Genomic DNA, 21,561 nt, shown 5'->3' on the forward strand with positions numbered 1-21,561 from the left:
CTGGGATGATTTAGTTGGGGATTGGTCCTGCTTTGAGCAGGGGGTTGGACTAGATGACCTCCTGAGGTCCCTTCCAACCCTGATACTCTATGATCCTAAGAGTAGTTTCTATTCTATGCTCCTGAAGAAGGTGAACAGCTTCCCAGGGTCCTATGTCATGGGGATAATTCTTGGTTCTAATTCTCCTGCACTAAACAGTGATCATTTCAATGCACATTGTTTTGTTTCTTGTTGCTATTACAGATATTCACCTCACTTACAGGCTCACATGCAGGCTAGATGCGCATTAGAGGTTTATCATGACCCCACTCACACAATTCTACTTCTCTTCTAACAAAAGCCACTTTGTAACACCAAGGTCTTGTTGTTTTACATTTGTATATCCGCTGTGTAATTTCCATCTTATTTGCTCAGTACACTTGTCAAACCGAACAGAATGACCCATCCCTTCTAAAAGAGTCAAACTCACTCATGGGGGGGAAAAAAGTCCTTTTTTTTTTTTTTTTTTTTTGTTATGCTTTAGACATTGTAATCAAAGCCAGAGAGGAATGAAAAGTAATCTTTGATTCTAGGATTATTTTTGTTGGTGATTCTAAATGAGGGAGACATGCAATGTGAAGAGGATACATCTTGATTCTGTTGAAGCAAGTCATCCTCCAAGGCCCGAGAAAAGCAGAAAACTAGCTTTCACTACAGCACCAACTGAACCTAACCTGCTTCTGTAACTTCCATGTCAAGTCCTGTGTGCAACTCCAATGAAGTATCCTTACCACTTTCCAGGGAAGCCTTATGAAAATAGCCTTTCAAAGCCAATAATAAGGGAGCAGGGGCAAACTGTAAAAGTAACAAAGTTCTTCCAAGTATCTGTTGGTTTCAGATAGATGATGTGTTACAACAATTCAAATTAATTCCATGAAAATCAGTCTGACCTGATCATAACTTGATCTAATTGTGACTGCTACAATATGCGTTTAACAACTGAGACACTGGTTCAGATATCAGAGATGAGGCAAGATGGAGGTACCCTAACCATCCAGCTACTCAGCATAATCTGATTCTCTAGGCTTATGAAAAGGAAAATCAGAAATATGAGGTCTGGAAAGAGAGACCATTCCAATTATATACCTGATACTTTGCTCACCATGTAGTCAAATCCTGAGCTTACTAAAATCAATGACAACTCTCCACTGTCTTCAACAGGCGCAGGATTGGGTCCACAGTGAGAATACCTTCCCCACAGCTCATTGGCCCCTTATTGTTTTCCCTTTTGTCATCTCTAAGGGGAAAAAAAGAGTCATTCAAATTAAGATACTAACATATGTAACATTAGTATCTTGGATGAGTGTATTTTGCATATAGAACCATCATCACAGTCCTCAGGATCAACTTTTGCTTATTTAAACAAAGATAAAATTGGATTATGGATGCAAATCTCTCCCTGATTTTAGTAGGAGATTTACCTGCACATGAAAAATGGGATCAGGCAATCACTGGGTACATATTTGTGTTTTGTTTGCAAGCAATTTATTTAGTTACATGGCTATGGTCACATTTAGCTTTGTAGGTCTCCTGTGAAATATTTTTAGGTTTTCTTTCCCAGTCCTTACAGATCTATTTTATGCTTCTGTAACACTGACAGACCGTGGGCATCGGCGGTGGAATTGAACCTGAGACCTCTGGAGCTTAGTGCATAAGCCTCTACCGCATGAGCTAAGAGCCATATGACTCTTATCTAAGGCTGTAAGGCAAACTCATTAATCTCCTTCTCTCTAAGTGGTCTCAGAGGCACTAGATAAGACAGAACACCACACCCAGGAGGTGTGTGAGTTACATATTTCCCCTAGCTGAGGAAGCGTGTCCCGAGCTCCAGACACTTTCCAGTTGAAATCCCGGATGAGTCTCAATTTCTACGGCAGGCAGGATCAAATCTGGGATCTCTGGAGCTTAGTGCATGAACCTCTCTGCCGCATAAGCTAAAAGCCAACTGGCCCTTTGCTAAGGCTGTAGATACCTCTCTCATTCAACACCACATCCAGGAGGTGTGGGGGTTACACTTCTATATCAGCAATGTCATTAAAACCTTTTCGCATGTTCTATATCAAATGTAATAATACTTAGTACTTGCCTAATGGCCTGGATGTTCATCCCACACCATACTGTTATGCACATAAAGAGGAATTAAAGCATTGTTTTTGTAGGAAACATTTATATAGACTTTGGCCCCAATTCTGGAAACACTAAATGCATATGCTTAACATAAGATTATGCTTACGGGGTGGTTCGTGGGACTAAGGTTAAGCACATGCATAAGCATTTGTTTTCCTCACTAAGAATCAATTTGGTTATAGAAAGAAGCAATGGGCCACATCTGTCCCTTTCATTTTGCTCCAGTAATGAAACAGGGACACACAGCTCGCTTAAGCACTGGGACAGGAAGTCAGCTACACTCCAGCCATTCTGGACCAGCAGAACAATGCCATGGAAGCTGGTCAGTTACTAATGGCAAAAGTCAGAGAAGGTCTGAAGCTACTCTAATTTGGATCAGAGACCAAACATCTCCAGCTGCTTCCAGGATCATGTGGTGGGTATAGAAAGGTCAGTAACGAAAATCCACCTATGTTCCTGCCCCATTCAGGTGCCCTGAGCACAGCTCCAAGGATCTGGTCCTATCACTGACATGATTTAAAACATTTCAGAACTGAAGATGACTGCACTGGTTGGTTAGTTTTCTGCAACACACAAGATATGAAGTTACTCTTGTAGATGTTATTGATGCTGTACATTCAACTGCTGCGTGGAGACTGACAGAATGATATGAATGACAAATTACTTACTCTTGATAGTGTTATCCCAGATATTGGATTAAGTTATGTTGCAAACAGCTCCTATCTAATAATATTACCATCATAATCAAGAAGGAGGTTGAAATGCCTTAGGGATCCATCTTGCAGAATGTATTGGAATGGCAATGGTTTACAGGTTATCACCTTGTTCCAGCCACCAGCCAGAAATGTGTCAAAGTGAAACATGACCTAATTTTCATGCAGTTATTTTATATGGCTGATTTGACAGGACTTACCACACATGCACAACCTCGCATTTTTCTGTGAATCATGGAGTATTTACACTAGAGGCTTGATTACAATGGCAAATAGTAATTAGACAGTAATATATTTATTTTGCATGAGATTATAAGAATTACATTTTCTTTCTTTCCCAATATAGAACAGCCCCATGGCAATTCTCACCTCAACTCGCAAGCACAACTTCCATTAACATTAGGGGAAATTCTCCTTTCACACTCCAGTGAGAACGCACACCTACATTTGTTTTTAAATGAGAGAAGATGTTACGATCATTTTCTGCAAGGTCCAAATGTGATATATTTGAGTAGGTGACCTATATTTGAGTAGGGTGACCATACTGATATTTAGGTGTTTGTCTCGACCCATCTTTGGTTGGGACGCAATTCGTCCTGATATTTTGCTCCACCGGCAACACTTGGCTTTTTTGTTTTTTGCTCTGCCAGCAGGACCCTCCCAATATCTTCTTCTTATCATCTGGTCACCCTATATTTGAGATTCTACATTGCTGATTGGACTTCAATTGTGTTTTATGCAACTCTACTAATATAAATTAGCCAGCTGATTATGTATAATGGAATACAAATGTATGCAATTTTTGTCAAAATGCATATTTTATATTATTAATGGGATAATTATTTGAGGCGCTATCAGAGTTGAAGGAAAGATCACTTGCTTTCTTTTTAGGTTTCCTTTCACTGCAACACCTGCTCTTCCCTACACATGTAGCTTTGTATCCTGAGTTTCTCTTTGAGCTGGGAGCTGTAAAGAACTCAAAAATGTTAAGTGAAGCCACTATATTTGCCTGAAGCATCCAATTTGTGCCTGGCATGCCACTATGATCCAAACCCTAGTCCACATTCAGTTGAAACTCAATCCAGGTTTGCCATAAGGTTAAAAATGCAGTGAGCGTCTCTGAAAAATAGCCCATGTTTCTGGTTTGTAATTAAACCTTAAGCTCTGTGAGTTTTGCTCGGTTTAAGGCTTGACTGAAAATTTCACTAGCTCCTCATGATCTCACTGGAGTCTAGGGCAGTACAAAACAAACTGATAGTTAAAACTATTCTCTTATGCTGGATCCTCAAGACAGCACAAAAATATAGGAATTCTCCCCCTGTGGAAAGTTCCTTCTGGCCTTAAGGATACATTTACACTGCAATAAAATCCCCTGGCACTGAGTCTCAGAGCCTGGGTCAATTGACATTGGGGTTCAGGCTAGAGTCCAGGCTCCAACACTCTTCCCTCTCAGAGTCTCAGAACCCGAGTTCTAGCCCAAGCACAACATCTAAACTGCAGTTTTTGCCCCATATGCCAAGCCTGAGTAGGCTGACCCGATCCAGCTGCAGCCATGCCACTAGTCTTTTATTGCAGTGTATACATATCCTGAGAGGCTATGTAAGTCAACAGATTACAAATAGATGCCAAGATTTATACACAATGTTTTTAGTTAAAAAGTTTATCCACCTAATATGGAAAAAGCTTTATTTTATAGAAAACAAGTGGGGCATCCTCTACTCAGACAATTCTCCACAAAGTTCACAGATCTCTGCAATCCTGCTGGCTATGCTATCTCATTTAAGAACCTTTTTCTTTCTTTCCCTTAACTTTCAGAGTTTTGTGTCTTGAGAGGTTCAAAAGAAAAAAAAGTGGTCCAATACAGTATCATGGTGGATCATCATTAAACAGAAGGCCCATCCTACCCATATGCTACTGCGGGTTGAATCTTCACATTCAGATCAGATCAGTGGACACAGTTTAAGACAGATAGCAGAAATGAACACTCACACACACACACACACATAAATGGAATAAACACACCTTTAAAAAAAAAACTAAAGGGGAAAATCACAACAATAGGAACAATCATCACCCATCACTGCTCAAGTGCAGCAATGTCAACTTTACACCAGGAGCAGATAACTAGCTTCAAACACTAAGGGTATGTCTACACTGGCAAGCTTCTGCTTCCACAAGTTATACCACTTTTATTAAATATGTCGGAATTAAACCGCTGTTGCGTGTCCACACTGTGCTACTTGTGATGCTGGAGCACATCCACATTAGCAGCTCTTGCAATCGCAAAGAGAGCGGTGCATTGTGGGAAGCTATCCCACTGTGTAACTGGCCGCAGGGTGCTTTGGGAAGGGTTTGTAATGCCTCATAGGGCAGGAATAGCGTCACATGATGCAGGTTTCCCTATTCCATTGTTCCATGGGCATCCTCCTACATTACTGGCTGCTTTTCAACTGAAGTGGGGTGGAGGGAGTGTGTGTGCGTATGGACTGGGGGAGAGAGACAGTGTGTTTTGGGGGACAGAAGGTGTGTCAGCATGCTGTCTTGTAAGTTCAGACAGTGGCAGGAAGCAACCAGTCCTGAGGCAGGGGGAAACCCCAACTTCAGCCCCCACCCTCCCTGGGCTCTCTGCACAGCAATCTCTCTCTCTCAGACACACATGCACGTAGACACCTGCTTCTGTGTTCAACAGCACCAGCATTCCACATTAATGGTTTGCTTTGTGTCCTGGAGCAGATCAGCACAGCATGCAAGGGCTGTCAGAAATGGAGCTTTGAAAGGGGAGGAGTGCATGTCTCCTGGGCAGCCAAGCTCAAAACAATGAGCATTACGGGACAGCTCCGGAGGCCAATTACAGCACAGAAAGCAATCAAGTGTCTACCCTGGCAATAGAGTGCTGGAGCCTCTGCGCAAACAGCCTTATGACTCTCGTCGAGGTAGGTTTTTGCAGTGCTGCAACTGATGAGTTTCTGTGCACAAAGTGGCTTGGCAGCGTGTACACATCTGCAGTTTGAGTGCAAAAAGCTGCTTTACTGTGCAGAAACTTGCACTGTAGACAAGCCCTAATGCATCGCTACATGTCCCAGAATATTAGTACCATAAATGGTATTTGCTATACTGTGGCATACACACTGGTTCCTGTCCCTATTTCATTCATCAGCGAGGTGTGAATATTGCAGTGATAATGCGCAGTCATTTTCATCTGTGATTCAGAGAATTTTCCTGCTGGGAGCTGCATCTTTTGACATTTCTGCATACTGATGTATGTGGTTTCTCATAATCCATATGGTACTCATCACAAACTGCCATCTAAATCAGTGGGTGGAAGAAGACATTGTCCAGGGTGTGTCCACTTTATATTTTCAGTTGTGTTGTGGTTTTTCCATTAACAGATGTCCTAATATGAGCATGCCTTCACTCCCACGCTGCTGTTGCACACCTGTTGATTGGTATTATTTAGAGCACCTAACATAGATATCCAAGGGCATGTCTTATATTTACTAGATTTGAGGTGGGAGAATTCAGCTTATAGATGGTCTGAGACAAAAATGACACACTCTGTCGAATACTAGTGCATAGTTTATACAAATCTCTTTGGTCAGCTTGGGAACATTTAAGGAGGACTATTTTCACCTGGAAATGGGGATAAATTGACATTTCTTCCATGAAACCAGTATCAGGGGTTTCTTCTATGTGTAGAGCTAAATTCCTCCTTTGCTGACAACAGCTGTAGTATTGTGACCCTATGCACCACTGTATTAACACACTCCTGCAATAACACCTCTCAAGGCATATTTTGTACAAATATCACATGAAAGCTAATAACACTGGTTATTAAGATCATCGTAAAATGCATGTGCGAACGTTATATATGAAGTTAGGAATTCGCTCTGTATGATGTCACTCAAATGTGTTTCAACCAGACACATCTGAGGAGTAAGTAAGCAGGTTTTTTTCCCCAGACAGAAGGTGCCTCCATCCAGGTGCAATCACAGACAATTGGCAGTCACAATCAAGTGGTCACTCATTGGCCTATCAGAGACTGCAGGGATGGATCAATTTGCACTGTAGAAAGCACCAGCTTGGAAGAAGCTATCATGAACCTTCTCCATCAGACTCCATGGTATCTTCCCTCACAGAAGGACCACTGAACTTTGAGAAGGCTACATTTCAAAAGTTCACTGGACTACAAAAGAGAGGGGCAAAGAACTCCAAGTGATCCTTCCCTAAGAAGGCAAAGGACCCAAGCACTTTGGACTCTTTAGGCGATCCTGATCAACAGGTGGTCAGCCATCTTGCTGGGAGGACGTGTGGTCAGAATTTCACCTTGATCCAAGACTGTAGTCACCAGAAAGCATTTTCCACTTGTATTTGTTTGCAGCCATTGGTGACTTCATCCTTTATACCTGTACTCACTTAAAACCTCTCTTTTTAGATTAAATAAACTTGTTTTTCTTTTTTTAAAATCACAAGTCAAACACAGTACTGGGTTGATTTAAAGTAACTCCGGGTAAAGCAATAAGTTGCTGTGTTTTTCTCTCTTTACAAGAGCAGTGGATCTTATTACTCCTCTGACTGTTCCAGGAGAGGGCTTGACAATTCAGGGTAGATGGTTTGGGGGAAAATCAGCACTAGGGTGGGGGTGGGGGTCACTCGGCTATTAGGAACCAAGGCTGGTGTAGATCGGAGTGTGACTGTGGTGTGATAAGGAGTCTGAGCTGGAGTCTGAGTTGCTGAATCAGGGTTGCTCAACACAAAGTCACTCAATGCATGCTTGTATCCTGGCTGGGCGCATCCAGACAGGGAGGACCAGCGGCAGAGCATTTTAAGGCATTCAGGGTTACAGGACAAGCAGTAACATAACCTCTCACAGAACTGAATTACACCCCAGATTCTGACAGTTATATCTTACTACTTCATGCCAGATGATGCTAAGCACAACTACTATCCTGTCCTAGACCTGAACATACACAGTTCATCAGAAAAGCAATTCTTGAATCCAACTTCAAAATGCAAAATCTGGCTTAGTAACTCAATTCACTAGCACTAGATATAAAGAGATATGGAATATCAGAACCACCACCACTGACGCAATTCAAGCTCCCTCTTCTGGCCTTTGTGAATAGTGCATATCTGAGCGAAACAAGATAGTCAAGTACCTCTTTCCAAAAGCTACCAACCAGACACTTATATGTGGACAAACATATATTCTGAAGCAGGGAACATCCAAGACAGAAGTTGGATAAAACGCATCATTACACAATACCTCTTTATTTCCTTTGCCAATCCCTCGCTGTCTTGAGCAAGTGATTCTACATCATCGGCCGGTGTAGGAGCCAAGGAAGCATCCTCAGGAACAGATGTAACAGGGTTCTCAACTTCTTTGCAGCTACCAGGCTGGGAAGTGCTGTAAAACAATTCAATTATTATAAATAACAACCTCTGAAAAATGTAACCAATGTCAAGAAGTTTTCAACAACATTTGCAAATTACTCTTGAGACACAAGCTTACTGTCAGACTGATTTGTTAGGAGTCTGCCATGTCTTCTCTTCCCACATATAGAGAGAGCTCAGAATAAATAAACAGCTAATAGCTACTAACAATCTACTTGGCAGTTCTGCTGTATAGTGTCTTTATGCAATGATCTCAAATCACTTTTGCAAACCATAATTAATCCCCACAACACCCTCAAGAGGTTGAGAGTTCAGCAGTTTGTCATTTCCAATCCTAAAAAACAATAGTAAAGATTTCTTTCTTGAAACTTTCAATATGCTGCAGAACTAAATGAATTCTCACTATAAAAAAATTAGGGTTAGAGATCTACAACATTGTTTTCATACCAAGCAACTGCCACTATGTTGCTAAGTTTCACAGTGCTGAGTTTAGAATACATATGAGATTTCAGTTCATGAATTTCAAAATAGGTAAAATACATTTTTTAAAAAGCCAACAGGGGCGTTTCAAGGATGATGGTGAGAGCAAAAAAATAATTTTGGTAACAGAGTGCCCTCTCCTGACTATATCAGGAAAAATACTGGGGATAAGTAACAGCTGCAGTTTTGTCGGGGTGTTTTTTTGTTTGTTTTTTTTAAATGACAAGCCTCAGGATAGTGTACAGTGAAAAGGACAAAAGACATTTAAGAACAGCAGAAACAGGCATGACACCAGAGACAAAACATTAGTGTTGTCTTTATTCCATTTTCGAGCAATCAGAACAAGAATCTCGTGTTACAACATTGAACATCTTTGAATATAAGTGTTGCAATAATGGAGCCAATCTTTGTCCAGCTGTCCAAATTTTTCAAAATGGTCTTTTTTTTTTAAAAATCTACAGTGGGGAGGAAGGGAGCCTTGCATTTAAACCATAAAAGAATTAAGCTTTCAATTAGGATATTTTCAAATACTCGGTCAAATATGTAATGCCTCCAGAAATAGGCTTTCACCCACTGCACAGTCAACACCTGTATTTACATCCAAAAAGAATGTACGCAAAGGTGACTGGAATGCTGATAGGTAGCCCTCTGTGGATACAAAATTTGTATCCGCATCTGATCCTCAGACATGGTCCACAGATATCTATGTCCCTGGATATAAAGTGTGTATCTGCAGATTTGCAGGGCTCTTGATATAAAATTTGGATCTGCATCCATCCATGATCCACAAAGATCTGCATCTGGGGATACCCACAGATATAAAGCAGATATCCAGAGATTTGCACGGCTCTGCTGATATGTGGGAGACAGTCTTCCTCCTCAACTAGAGCAGCCTCCATGAAACCCCACCTGGCAACAGATGTCTCAACTTCGCAACTTACAAAACTCAGCAAGGGACAAGCAGTGCATGTGCAAAACCTGCACAGCAGGTTCTGTTAAGGAGAGAGAAGACCACCATTTAGCAGACAAATGCATCTGCAGCATCATAAAAACAATCCATTAACCAAATGCAAAAATTAAAAAGAATGCTGTCAGGCATTATAAAATGAACAGCAATATAACTAGTCAGAACATGCTGCTTTAACATAAATAAAAATCCCCTGCCCTCTTTGCTCATAGGCTTCCTTTCTACCACATGCAGTGCTGTCCTAACTCGTCCTGTCTCTCCAGATCAGGCTCCTTTCCATCTGTTAATAATTTTAAACCATTTAGTAACTACACTCTTTCTGCCTTTGTCTGCAAATGATTATTCTAAAGCAGGATAAAAAAAATCTTCTGGAGTTTAGTTTAAGTAATTATGGTTCTTGCAGGAAAACACCCAGTGTAAGACAACAACTATTGGTACAGATCAAACCAGACCAGGTTATAGTTAAGTGACAAAAACCAGGTAAAAAGCCATGGGCAACAACACAGATCCTTTCACATTATTCTCTTTAGGTAAGCAGAACTTGCTTTGGTGGCTTATAGAACTCTCTAGTCTCCTGACATGCATGCATGTGTGTATATATATTAAAGTGGTGAGAGCTGCAGTCACTTTGATCTCTTCTGGGAGTAAGTTTCACATTTTGAAAGAAACAAGCTATTTACTATTTTTCCCTTAGCTAAAAATGGCTCTTGTCCTTATATAGTAATAACGTCAAATATATACAGCATTTGTATGACTATATAGGGTCACACCAAAATTTGAAGAAAATACAAAAAGCAAAAAATAAACTGCCAAAAATAAGTGAGCATCGAACATCTGTTACAAGTGTAAACAGAGCATCACAAAGGGAAACAAATGCACAAGGAGGCTAGTCAAGACAGGAACGCACCAAATATACATAAGATTCATGGGGTGTTTTTTAATACATGTACACCCTCCGAAATACTGCAAGAATATTCTGAAATAAAGGCACACCAGTGAGCTGCTTACAACAGTACTCTCTCCCTCTCTTTTTCTCTCCCTCTTACTCACTCACTTTTTGATTCTCTCCCACCAACATTCGTTCAAGTCTGCACATAAAAGAGAAACATTTACCATGGAAACATATTTTGTCTACTGTCATTTCTAATGCATGTTTCAAAATGAAACTAGTTGCCAAAACTGATTTTTTAATAGGGATGGTTTACTTTGTATGGGCTATGACATAAGCCATGTTGATAAAAACAATTTTCAAACACTTCACATTTAGAGAGCACTTTGCATTTTTCAAAATGTTATATAAAACATGACTAAATTCCCACAATGACTGTCTGGGGCTGGTAACTATACTGGGCTCTGTTCACTGGTTATGGAAATAATGCCAGAGTGATTTCGATACAGACAAAACAATCATTCGGGACGTGGAAGTGGGATGAAGTGCTGCTAGCATGGGCATGCAATTCATTTCTTGTGTAACTTGTTGAACCACCCATAGTTGGGTTCAGGCCAGAAGGAATGTAGTCTGTGCAAAGTGAAACCTGTCTGCCATTACTAGCTGTTGCACTCATGCAGCAATGATGTCAGGGTGACTGAACTCGGGGTCTGTCTACATTGCAGCGGGGAGCGAGCCTCCCAGCCTGGGCATACAGACTTGTGGTACCTCCACTCAAATTACCAAGCTAAACACAACAATGTGGACACTGTGGCATGGGTGGCGGTTCGGGTGAGCCATGGGAGCTTGGACCCCAGGAGTCGGGCAGTCTTGGACTCGGGTGGCTAGCCCTGAGCTGCCACTCATGCTGCAATATCTACACTGCTGCATTTAGCAAGATAACCTGAATGAAGCTGGAGCTCACACCCAGCTGCAGTATAGACATACTTTCAGTGTCTAAAGTAAAGCAGGTTCACCCAACCCTCCAGTTTGACCATGGTGCAACTCTGACTTTCACGCAGCATCTGCACCAGCTCACAACCCCAAATTTGCAGTGCCGACGTTAGAACTCAACAGTCATTACTGAAACATGATTCAGTAAGAAACTGTTTTATTCTCAAAGCAAATTGGCAGCATGCCCACTAGGTCTAGCTAAAACACCTCCAGAGACACCAGCTGTCCACTGCAGCTCTCAGAGCTTTTTAAACTCCTGCCTCCACAATCATTAACCTACTGAGCCGCGCTCATCAGAAAACAAATGTTTTTCAAACTCTGGGGTTTTTTTGTAAAAAAAAATTTTGAACAAAACTTCCTGACAACCTCTATTGCTAGATTCCCCTGTTCCTGCACAGATTGCAGTGAGGAACAATCCCCAAGAGGCCTTTGCTGTATGGGCATATTTTGCAATTAGGCCATGCCCGCTTCTCTGTATAACAGTGCTGCCCTTAGTATATTTTAATACCACCATCACAGATGAACATCACTCACATTTCACGCCCTCGCAGTTGCCTGATTCACATGCAGAGTCAGTTTCCACACCAGGAACTCACTTTGACACAACATCCCTGACTAACATCCCTACTTTGCAGATGAGAAAACTGAGGTAGAGAGATTAATTGATCTTTCCTGAGGCCTCACAGCAAGTCATAGCCTGGCTTAGAGCAACCGATTTCCTAACTCCCATAGTTGAGCTCCACCAATCTCACTTGCCTTTTAATATTTTTAAATACTTATTGTGTATTTTGTATCCATTATTCTCCCCTTGCTCAGCTTGAGCAACTGGGCTGGATGCTGGGAAATGCCAAGGGGGAAGGAACTTTCCTCCTCAAGCTGTGAAGCAACAGTGATGTAGGTCTGCAGCTGCCACGCCAATTTAATGGCTAGGGCACAGCTCTCTTTCATAGATGGAAAAGTCTAGAGGATCTTCATAGCATCAAACCCCTTGGTCTGTCTCTCTGGGCTCTGTACCATACTGGGGATGTCCCTGACCTCCCCAGCCCACTCCACAGCCTCTTCAAATTCTTTCCTTCCCTGTGCACAGTGGCACTGTTGCTACCAAGACCATTTGCACTTCACAGCAGTTGGAAGGTCTGCCCTTGGATTAGTAAATACAGCCAAACTATTTTTTCATGAAGCATGTTTATGTGGACTGGCGGGGGTGGGGAGGAGGGCTGTTTTATGTCTGAAATAGAAATGGCTTGGCAGAACATTTGGTGAACTCATTACCTATTTAGTGTTAAGACACTATTCTATGGGTCTGGTAAATAAAACCCACTTACATGGACCAGACCATGTGGTGCGCTCTCTCATCAATATGTTATCACTGGAACAGGGTAAGGAAGAAAGCTGCTTTAAAGGACCAAAACAAAGATATAATTTCTTGACTGGACAGATGGAGGGACAGTATCTGATCTCATATTACACACTGCCATCTGGAAGACATTAAGCACAAACTGACCCCTACTTTATATGCTTCATTATTTTTCCTGTCAAAGTGCACTCTATCTGAATTCTAAGACATCCCTTATGGGTAAACATACACATGGAAGCAAAAGCAACTATATGTAAGTAAACCAAAAAGGTGCTTTGTAATTTGATTTGATTTCTGCTGAAGTGGAATAGCACTGAGCCATCTGTCTTGCAATACACTAAGTTTTGAACAGAATAATAAGGGATAGGAGGCAGACACTGTGTGTACATGCACTGAAAAAACTTTTCAAAGTAATATCAAAAAGCAGCTGTGGAATAATTCTATACAAAATGCTGCAAAAGCAACAGCAGTAACATGGCTTTGTTCGGCTAAATAAGCAAGCATCAATTATGCATAACGGAGGGTATTAGAAGGTGTGACACCACTAAATGATAAATGTAACAAACATTTTGCTCCGTTGTTTTAAACATCCTCCTCGGTCAAGAAGCATCTGATTCTGATCTAATTTACACATTTTAAATCCAGAGTAATCCAGTTAAGTTTAATGATATTGTTTGTTTTATACGAGTATGAGATTTTTGCTGCCTTGCTTTTGTTTGTTTGGAATGGGAGTTTAAGAAGTGAGCTCTAGCCACACTGAGTTTGAACACTCTTCTTGCAGGAGTGACATTCACAGGTGACATTCACAGAAGTTATAGCAGATCTATCGCCATGACACTGCCAAGTGCCCAGGCAAGACAAATATATTGTTAGCAAATAGCAGGGAATGAAAACAACAAGAAGTCTGGCGGCACCTTAAAGACTAGCAGATTTATTTGTGCATAAGCTTTTGTGGGTAAAAAACCTCACTTCTTCAGATGCAGGGAATGAAAGTTGCCAAGAATAACAGGCAGACAAGTACAAAGAAAAAGAGTCCTGTGGCACCTTATAGACTAACAGACGTATTGGCGCATAAGCCTTCGTGGGTGGACCACATGCGTCTGATGAAGTGGGTATTCACCCACAAAGGCTTGTGCTCCAATACGTCTGTTAGTCTATAAGGTGCCAGAGGACTCTTTGTTGCTTTCTACAGATCCAGACTAACACGACTCCCCCTCTGATACAGGTACAGAGAATATAACTTGGCTTGGATGTCTACACTCATCATTGTTCTTATTTTCTCTTCTTATCAATCCATCTCAACAAGAACCAACCTGCGCCGTGATTTTTTAAGAACACTGAGTTTAATAAAGTTCTCTGGTTACAGGTTCACTCTAATTGCTCAGTGTATTACTCACCTGCCTTTTAATGCACTTTGGCAATGGATTGAAGGGATTTCTAGTTTCATGCTAAATATTTCTATCCCCAGTTGCCATTTTGTTAACCCCTGCAACAATGTGTGGTGAATCACTGCTGATATCCTTGCACCTTCCACAGTGACATTATACAGAGATCAAGTCTAGCCCAGACTAAACTGATCCCTACACACTGTACTCCTCAGCAGAAAATTTGCACAGCTACCCAGCATAGACTGGGGCAATCACAAATAATTATAGTATTAAGCAATAATACTCCTATTAAATCACATTAACATGAAAAAGTCTGTGGCAGTAACTTCTGGGAAGAAATGAGAAAAATCAATCTAACATCAAAAAAATGGTAACCCCCCCCATGTCAAAATCTTATTAAACCATTTCTTCTATTTGATACAATTAACCTTAAACTTGGCATCCATGGGAGGAAGACAGACATACCTCTGACTTACAGGAGTTCATGAGGTTTTCATAACAATGAAGATACCACAGGAGATTGCTCTTCTTGAATTCTTTCTAAAATAACAGCTAGTTGGCACTGTAGATCTGTCTGATTGTCTCTGTAGGAGCACAAACTAAACATCCACCCAAAGGCAGCATTTGTAGATGCTGCTGAAACTGATGTTGTAACCCTTTCTTATTTTTCTGCTATCAGAAAGAAGCTCATAGCTTCAACCCATTAACAGTTCATTCTCTTTCTAACAGGCTCATCATTATGGTAGAAATTCAGAATCATAATGATGAGGAAGCCTACTTCAGTGTAAACAGTAACCAGTTACATTTGTAAAGGAGCCATCCATGAAATCTCCATATTAATTAAGATCCTTACAGTGACAGCAGGAAGAAATCCCTAACTTCTCATCCTTATCGCCCCCAAAACATATGCTAATCACCCATAAGTTGTTAGGAAGAGTTTTGTTTAACTTGCTTCTTTTCAACCTCAATTCTCCCTATTGTGAATTAAAGTAATAGCAGAGGGGAAAAAAAGACAGGTTAAATTTTCAAAATGTCAATGTGATTTAGGAGCCTAACCCCGGTCTACACTAAAGGCAAGGCAGCTTATGTCGACCTAACTATGTAAGTGTCTACACTAAAATTTCACTCCTTCTAACACCTGCTACACCAGAGGTGGGCAAACTACTGTCCCTCCTTCTCTGCAGCCTCGACGCCGCGCCGCCAGCACTCTGGGCAGCGGGGTTGTGCGCTCCTGCCGAAAGCACAGCAGAATGTCTGGCTCCGGCCGGGCAGTGCAGCGCAGCGCAGCTGCCAGACAAGCTGCCCAGACAGGGAGGAGGGGGCGGTTGGATGGGGTGGAGGTTCTGGGAGGCAGTCAGGGGTGGGGGGGTTGGATAAGAGTGGGAGTCCCGGGGTGGTCTGTCTGGGGGCGGGGATGTGAATAGGGGTCAGGGGACAGGGAACAAAGGGGGGGTGGATAGGTATGGGGTCTTGGGGGGGGGCTGTCAGGGGGCAGGGGTGTGGATAGGGGTTGGGGCAGTCAGGGGACTGAGAGCAGGGAGGGTTGGATAGGGGGTGGTGTCCCGGGGACAGCTGGGGAGGGGTCCTGGGAAGGGCCGGTCAGGGACAAGGAGCAGGGGGGTTGGATGGGTCAGGAGTTCTGAGGGGGGCAGTCAGGGGGCTGGAAGTGGGAGGGGTCGAATAGAGAGTGGAGGCCAGTCTGTTTGGGGAGGAACAGCCTTCCCTACCCAGTCCTCCATACAGTTTTGCAACCCCAATGTGGCCCTCAGGCCAAAAAAGTTTGCCCACCCCTGCGCTACACTGACTTAACTCCACCTCCACAAGGTATAGAGCCAAGATCGATGTAGTTACGTCAATACAGTCTCAGTGCAGACACTGCATTGCTTATATTGATTGTTGCTGGCTTTCAGAAGCTGTCCCACAATGCCCCACACTGAAAGTTCAATCGGGGCAAGCACTTCTGGTGAAGCAGCACACTGCTGACACAAGAAACAAAGTGAGGACACGCACAAGCGATGAAATTACCTCAGCGGCTGTATGTCAACATAAGTCAAGTCAACTTAATTTTGTAGTATAGGCAAGCTCTTAATCCCATTTTCAAAATTATTAGGCAGTTAGGAGCCTAAATTCAGTGTCTGTAGATTCCTTAGAGCCTAAGCCACTTTTGAAAATGACTTAGATGTTTAAGAAAATTTAACCCTATAACTACATCGACTGTTGAAAGTTTAAAACATGAACTCCTGTCTCTCAGCCCTTCCTTTCTTGAAAGTTCAACAGCAAACAATATAGGTAAGAGCAACAGTAATCTGCTCACATCACTAAAAAGGTAGCATATAATAAAAACTGGAATTTCCAATCCACTCCAGATAACTAACTTTGTTACTATCAGCATCATTCCAGCAAAGAATCTGGCAAATTTAAATATTAGGAGAAAAGGTCTAAACATGAAGGGCCAACTCACCTTGTGCTGAGAAAAAGGTGTAAGTTAATAAAGGTATAAATTGCATCTGTCTGTTCTACCAGCCATTGCTGTGCCCTGGGGGAAGGATATGCCACTTTTCCTTGCAGATTCTGTTTCAGGGACAGCTTTTTAAATTCTGGCATAGACTCTACAGACGCTTCAATGACAGGCTGCCAAGAAGAGGCACTGAAACAGCATATCATCTAGATGCACTAGACATACCCTTATCCCGAAACCAGTGGCTTGTACACTCCCTGACGCAAGGAAGTTTTCAGTTGCTTTCCCTCACCATGACTGTTATGAGTCCCTTACTGTACCTTGCTGCAGTCAGCTCAGCAGCACCCAGAGCAGCAACATTTTCACAAGGCAGAGAATCAGCTAACAGTTGTTTGGAAGAATCAGGGGAAGAAGCCAATTTTATGACATCACCTGGCACAGGAGAACTGTATAAAAAAAAAAAAAAGAGAGAGAGAGAGAGAGATGGAAAAATGGCACAGTTTGAGGTCTTTGTAGAATTACAATTGCTTTTAATCCCTACATCTGGAGACATTGTTTAGCATAGGTAGTCTATAGCAACCTTACGTATATGTTTCCATGTGCATTACCTAATGCAGGGAAAGAGTTTTTTTTAAATCACCAATGTGCATGGCTCAACTGTCTAGCCTTTGTGTGTGCAGATGCCTGTTTGAAGTCAACAAGACTTTGACCTGCATAAAGACTGCCTTAATGCATAATAGTGAGACAATGCCAGTTTTGCTTACAATGTTAAGAATGGATGGGAAAATAAACTAGTGTTTGACAAGACAAATGGCAAGATTTCCTTCTGCTGAGATTTGTAAGAATTTTTTTCAAACCAACAAGGCAGAGCTGCACAAGCAAGGGTGAGGAGTGGCTGGGGTGTAGTGGGAACACTAGGAGAAACTGAGTCAGCCAGAATTCCTCCTGGAACTCCCAGGGAGTGAACACTGTAGCAGTAGCTCCAGCCATCCTTCCAATGGGTACCAAGTCCACTCTCTCCCCACACTGCTACCAGTTCCATTAGCTGCCGGAGGGAGAGCAACTCTGGTTACTTCACACTTTACTTTCTGGTCAGCTCAGGACTGTGCCTGGCTACAACAAAGGGGCACAGAACATGGGATGGCTCCTTATGCCATTGTCCCACATCCTCTTGCATATCACAGAATCATACAAATGTAGGGCTGGAAGGTACCTCTAGAGGTTGTCTAGTCGCACTGAGGCAGGACCAAGTATATCTGTATATACACCAAGTATATCCATGCACAGCAGGACACAAACTGGATCTAAAATCTTGTTAACGCTTTCTGGTGTGTAAGCACTGAGTGGATGGATCAAAGTAATGTTATATACCAAAAACATTATCAAATCCATAAGGAAAGAGTATTCTCTGAGGAAGTTATTTCTGTGAAGTCACCAGAGTCACTGTACTGCCACAAACCACAAGAGAGCAACGCCCTCAGAATTTATAGTGGAGTCCTTTTGTCAAATTTGCCCAGATGCTCAAAAGGTATTTAGGTACCAAACTTCCATTGAAATCAATGGGAGTTAGAGTAAATATCACTGAGGATCTGGGCCATAAAGACCAAAACCTTGGGAGATGGCAAGTAGCTCCAACACTGATTGAAGTCAATGGGAATTGCGGATAAGAACATAAGAACATAAGAATGGCCATACCGGGTCAGACCATACGTCCATCTATCCCAGTATCTGTCTACTGACAGTGGCCAATGCCAGGTGCTCCAAAGGGAGTGAAGCTAACAGATGATGATCGAGTGATCTCTCTCCTGCCATCCATCTCCATCCTCTGATGAACAGACGTTAGGGACACCATTCTTTACCCTTCCTGGCTAATAGCCTTTTATGTACTGAACCACCATGAATTTATCCAGTTCTCTTTTAAACATTGTTATAAGCCTTCACAACCTCCTCAGGTAAGGAGTTCCACAACTGTGCGCTGTGTGAAGAAGAACTTCCTTTTATTTGTTTTAAACCTGCTACCTATTAATTTCATTTGGTAACCCCTAGTTCTTGTATTATGGGAATAAGTAAATAACTTTTCCTTATCCACTTTCTCCACATCACTCATGATTTTATATACCTCTGTCATATCCCCTTAGTCTCCTCTTTTCCAAGCTGAAGAGGCCTAGCCTCTTTAATCTTTCCTCATATGGGACCCTCTCCAAACCCCTAATCATTTTAGTTGCCCTTTTCTGAACCTTTTCTAGTGCTAGAATATCTTTTTTGAGGTGAGGAGACCACATCTGTACACAGTATTCGAGATGTGGGCGTACCATGGATTTATATAAGGGCAATAATATATTCTCAGTCTTATTCTCTATCCCCTTTTTAATGATTCCTAACATCCTGTTTGCTTTTTTGACTGCCTCTGCACACTGCGTGGACATCTTCAGAGAACTATCCACGATGACGCCAAGATCTTTTTCCTGACTCGTTGTAGCTAAATTAGCCCCCATCATATTGTATGTATAGTTGGGGTTATTTTTTCCAATGTGCATTACTTTACATTTATCCACATTAAATTTCATTTGCCATTTTGTTGCCCAATCACTTAGTTTTGTGAGATCTTTTTGAAGTTCTTCACAATCTGCTTTGGTCTTAACTATCTTGAGTAGTTTTTAGTATCATCTGCAAACTTTGCCACCTCACTGTTTACCCCTTTCTCCAGATCATTTATGAATAAATTGAATAGGATTGGTCCTAGGACTGACCCTTGGGGAACACCACTAGTTACCCCTCTCCATTCTGAGAATTTACCATTAATTCCTACCCTTTGTTCCCTGTCTTTTTAACCAGTTCTCAATCCATGAAAGGACCTTCCCTTTTATCCCATGACAGCTTAATTTACGTAAGAGCCTTTGGTGAGGGACCTTGTCAAAGGCTTTCTGGAAATCTAAGTACACTATGTCCACTGGATCCCCCTTGTCCACATGTTTGTTGACCCCTTCAAAGAACTCTAATAGATTAGTAAGACACGATTTCCCTTTACAAAACCATGTTGACTATTGCTCAACAGTTTATGTTTTTCTATGTGTCTGACAATTTTATTCTTAACTATTGTTTCGACTAATTTGCCCGGTACCGACGTTAGACTTACCGGTCTGTAATTGCCGGGATCACCTCTAGAGCCCTTTTTAAATATTGGCGTTACATTAGCTAACTTCCAGTCATTGGGTACCGAAGCCGATTTAAAGGACAGGTTACAAACCTTAGTTAATAGTTCCGCAACTTCACATTTGAGTTCTTTCAGAACTCTTGGGTGAATGCCATCTGGTCCCGGTGACTTGTTAATGTTGAGTTTATCAATTAATTCCAAAACCTCCTCTAGTGACACTTCAATCTGTGACAGTTCCTCAGATTTGTCACCTACAAAAGCCGGCTCAGGTTTGGGAATCTCCCTAACATCCTCAGCCGTGAAGACTGAAGCAAAGAATCCATTTAGTTTCTCCGCAATGACTTTATCGTCTTTAAGCGCTCCTTTTGTATCTCGATCGTCAAGGGGCCCCACTGGTTGTTTAGCAGGCTTCCTGCTTCTGATGATGTACTTAAAAAACATTTTGTTATTACCTTTGGAGTTTTTGGCTAGCGTTCTTCAAACTCCTCTTTGGCTTTTCTTATTACACTCTTGCACTTAAGCTGGCAGTGTTTTGTGCTCCTTTCTATTTGCCTCACTAGGATTTGACTTCCACTTTTTAAAGGAAGTCTTTTTATCTCTCACTGCTTCTTTTACATGGTTGTTAAGCCACGGTGGCTCTTTTTTAGTTCTTTTTTACTGTGTTTCTTAATTTGGGGTATACATTGAAGTTGGGCCTATATTATGGTGTCTTTAAAAAGGCCCATGCAACTTGCAGGGATTTCACTTTAGTCACTGTACCTTTTAACTTTTGTTTAACTAACCCCCTCATTTTTGTATAGTTCCCTCTTTTGAAATTAAATGCCACAGTGTTGGGCTGTTGAGGTGTTCTTCCCCCCACAGGATGTTGAATGCTATTGTATTATGGTCACTATTTCCAAGCGGTCCTGCTATAGTTACCTCTTGGACCAGCTCCTGCGCTCCACTCAGGATTAAATCTAGAGTTGCCTCTCCCCTTGTGGGTTCCCATACCAGCTGCTCCATGAAGCAGTCATTTAAAAGTATCGAGAAATTTTATCTCTGCATTTCGTCCTGAAGTGAAATGTTCCCAGTCAATATGGGGATAATTGAAATCCCCCACTATTATTGGGTTCTTAATTTTGATAGCCTCTCTAATTTCCCTTAGCATTTCATCATCACTATTACTGTCCTGGTCAGGTGGTCGATAATAGATCCCTAATGTTATATTTTTATTAGAGCATGAAATTTCTATCCATAGAGATTCTATGGAACATGTGGATTCGCTTAAGATTTTTACTTCATTTGAATCTACATTTTCTTTCACATATAGTGCCACTCCTCCCCCTGCACGACCTGTTCTGTCCTTCCGATATATTTTTGTACCCCGGAGAATGATTGTGTCCCATTGATTGCTCTCAGTCCACCAGGTTTCTGTGATGCCTATTATATCAATATCCTCCTTTATCACAAGGCACTCTAGTTCACCCATCTTATTATTTAGACTTCTAGCATTTGTGTACAAGCACTTTAAAAACTTGTCCCTGTTTATTTGTCTGCCCTTTTCTGATGTGCCAGATTCTTTTTTATGTGACTGTTTATCATCTGATCTGGCCCTTACATTATCCT

At 41.8% G+C, this 21,561-nt stretch overlaps 1 protein-coding gene across 9 annotated transcripts in view; it reads right to left on the reverse strand.

Annotated features, from left to right (window-relative positions):
• The window catches only part of TACC2 (transforming acidic coiled-coil containing protein 2), a 148,527-nt gene that overhangs the window by 102,123 nt on the left and 24,843 nt on the right, over positions 1-21,561 (reverse strand). For 8 of the 9 annotated variants that reach the window (XM_032776699.2, XM_075072498.1, XM_032776698.2 and 5 more), the window contains exons 3-5: positions 17,123-17,248; positions 10,625-10,693; positions 8,143-8,283 (exon numbers count right to left, since the gene is read on the reverse strand). In XM_032776699.2, coding sequence (XP_032632590.2) covers positions 8,143-8,283; positions 10,625-10,693; positions 17,123-17,248 — 336 coding nt within the window. The remainder of the gene's footprint in view (positions 1-8,142; positions 8,284-10,624; positions 10,694-17,122; positions 17,249-21,561) is intronic. The other variant, XM_075072499.1, reaches the window with a different exon arrangement.

Source organism: Chelonoidis abingdonii, chromosome 15 (genome assembly GCF_003597395.2).
Source record: "Chelonoidis abingdonii isolate Lonesome George chromosome 15, CheloAbing_2.0, whole genome shotgun sequence".
Lineage (NCBI taxonomy): Eukaryota > Metazoa > Chordata > Testudines > Testudinidae > Chelonoidis > Chelonoidis abingdonii.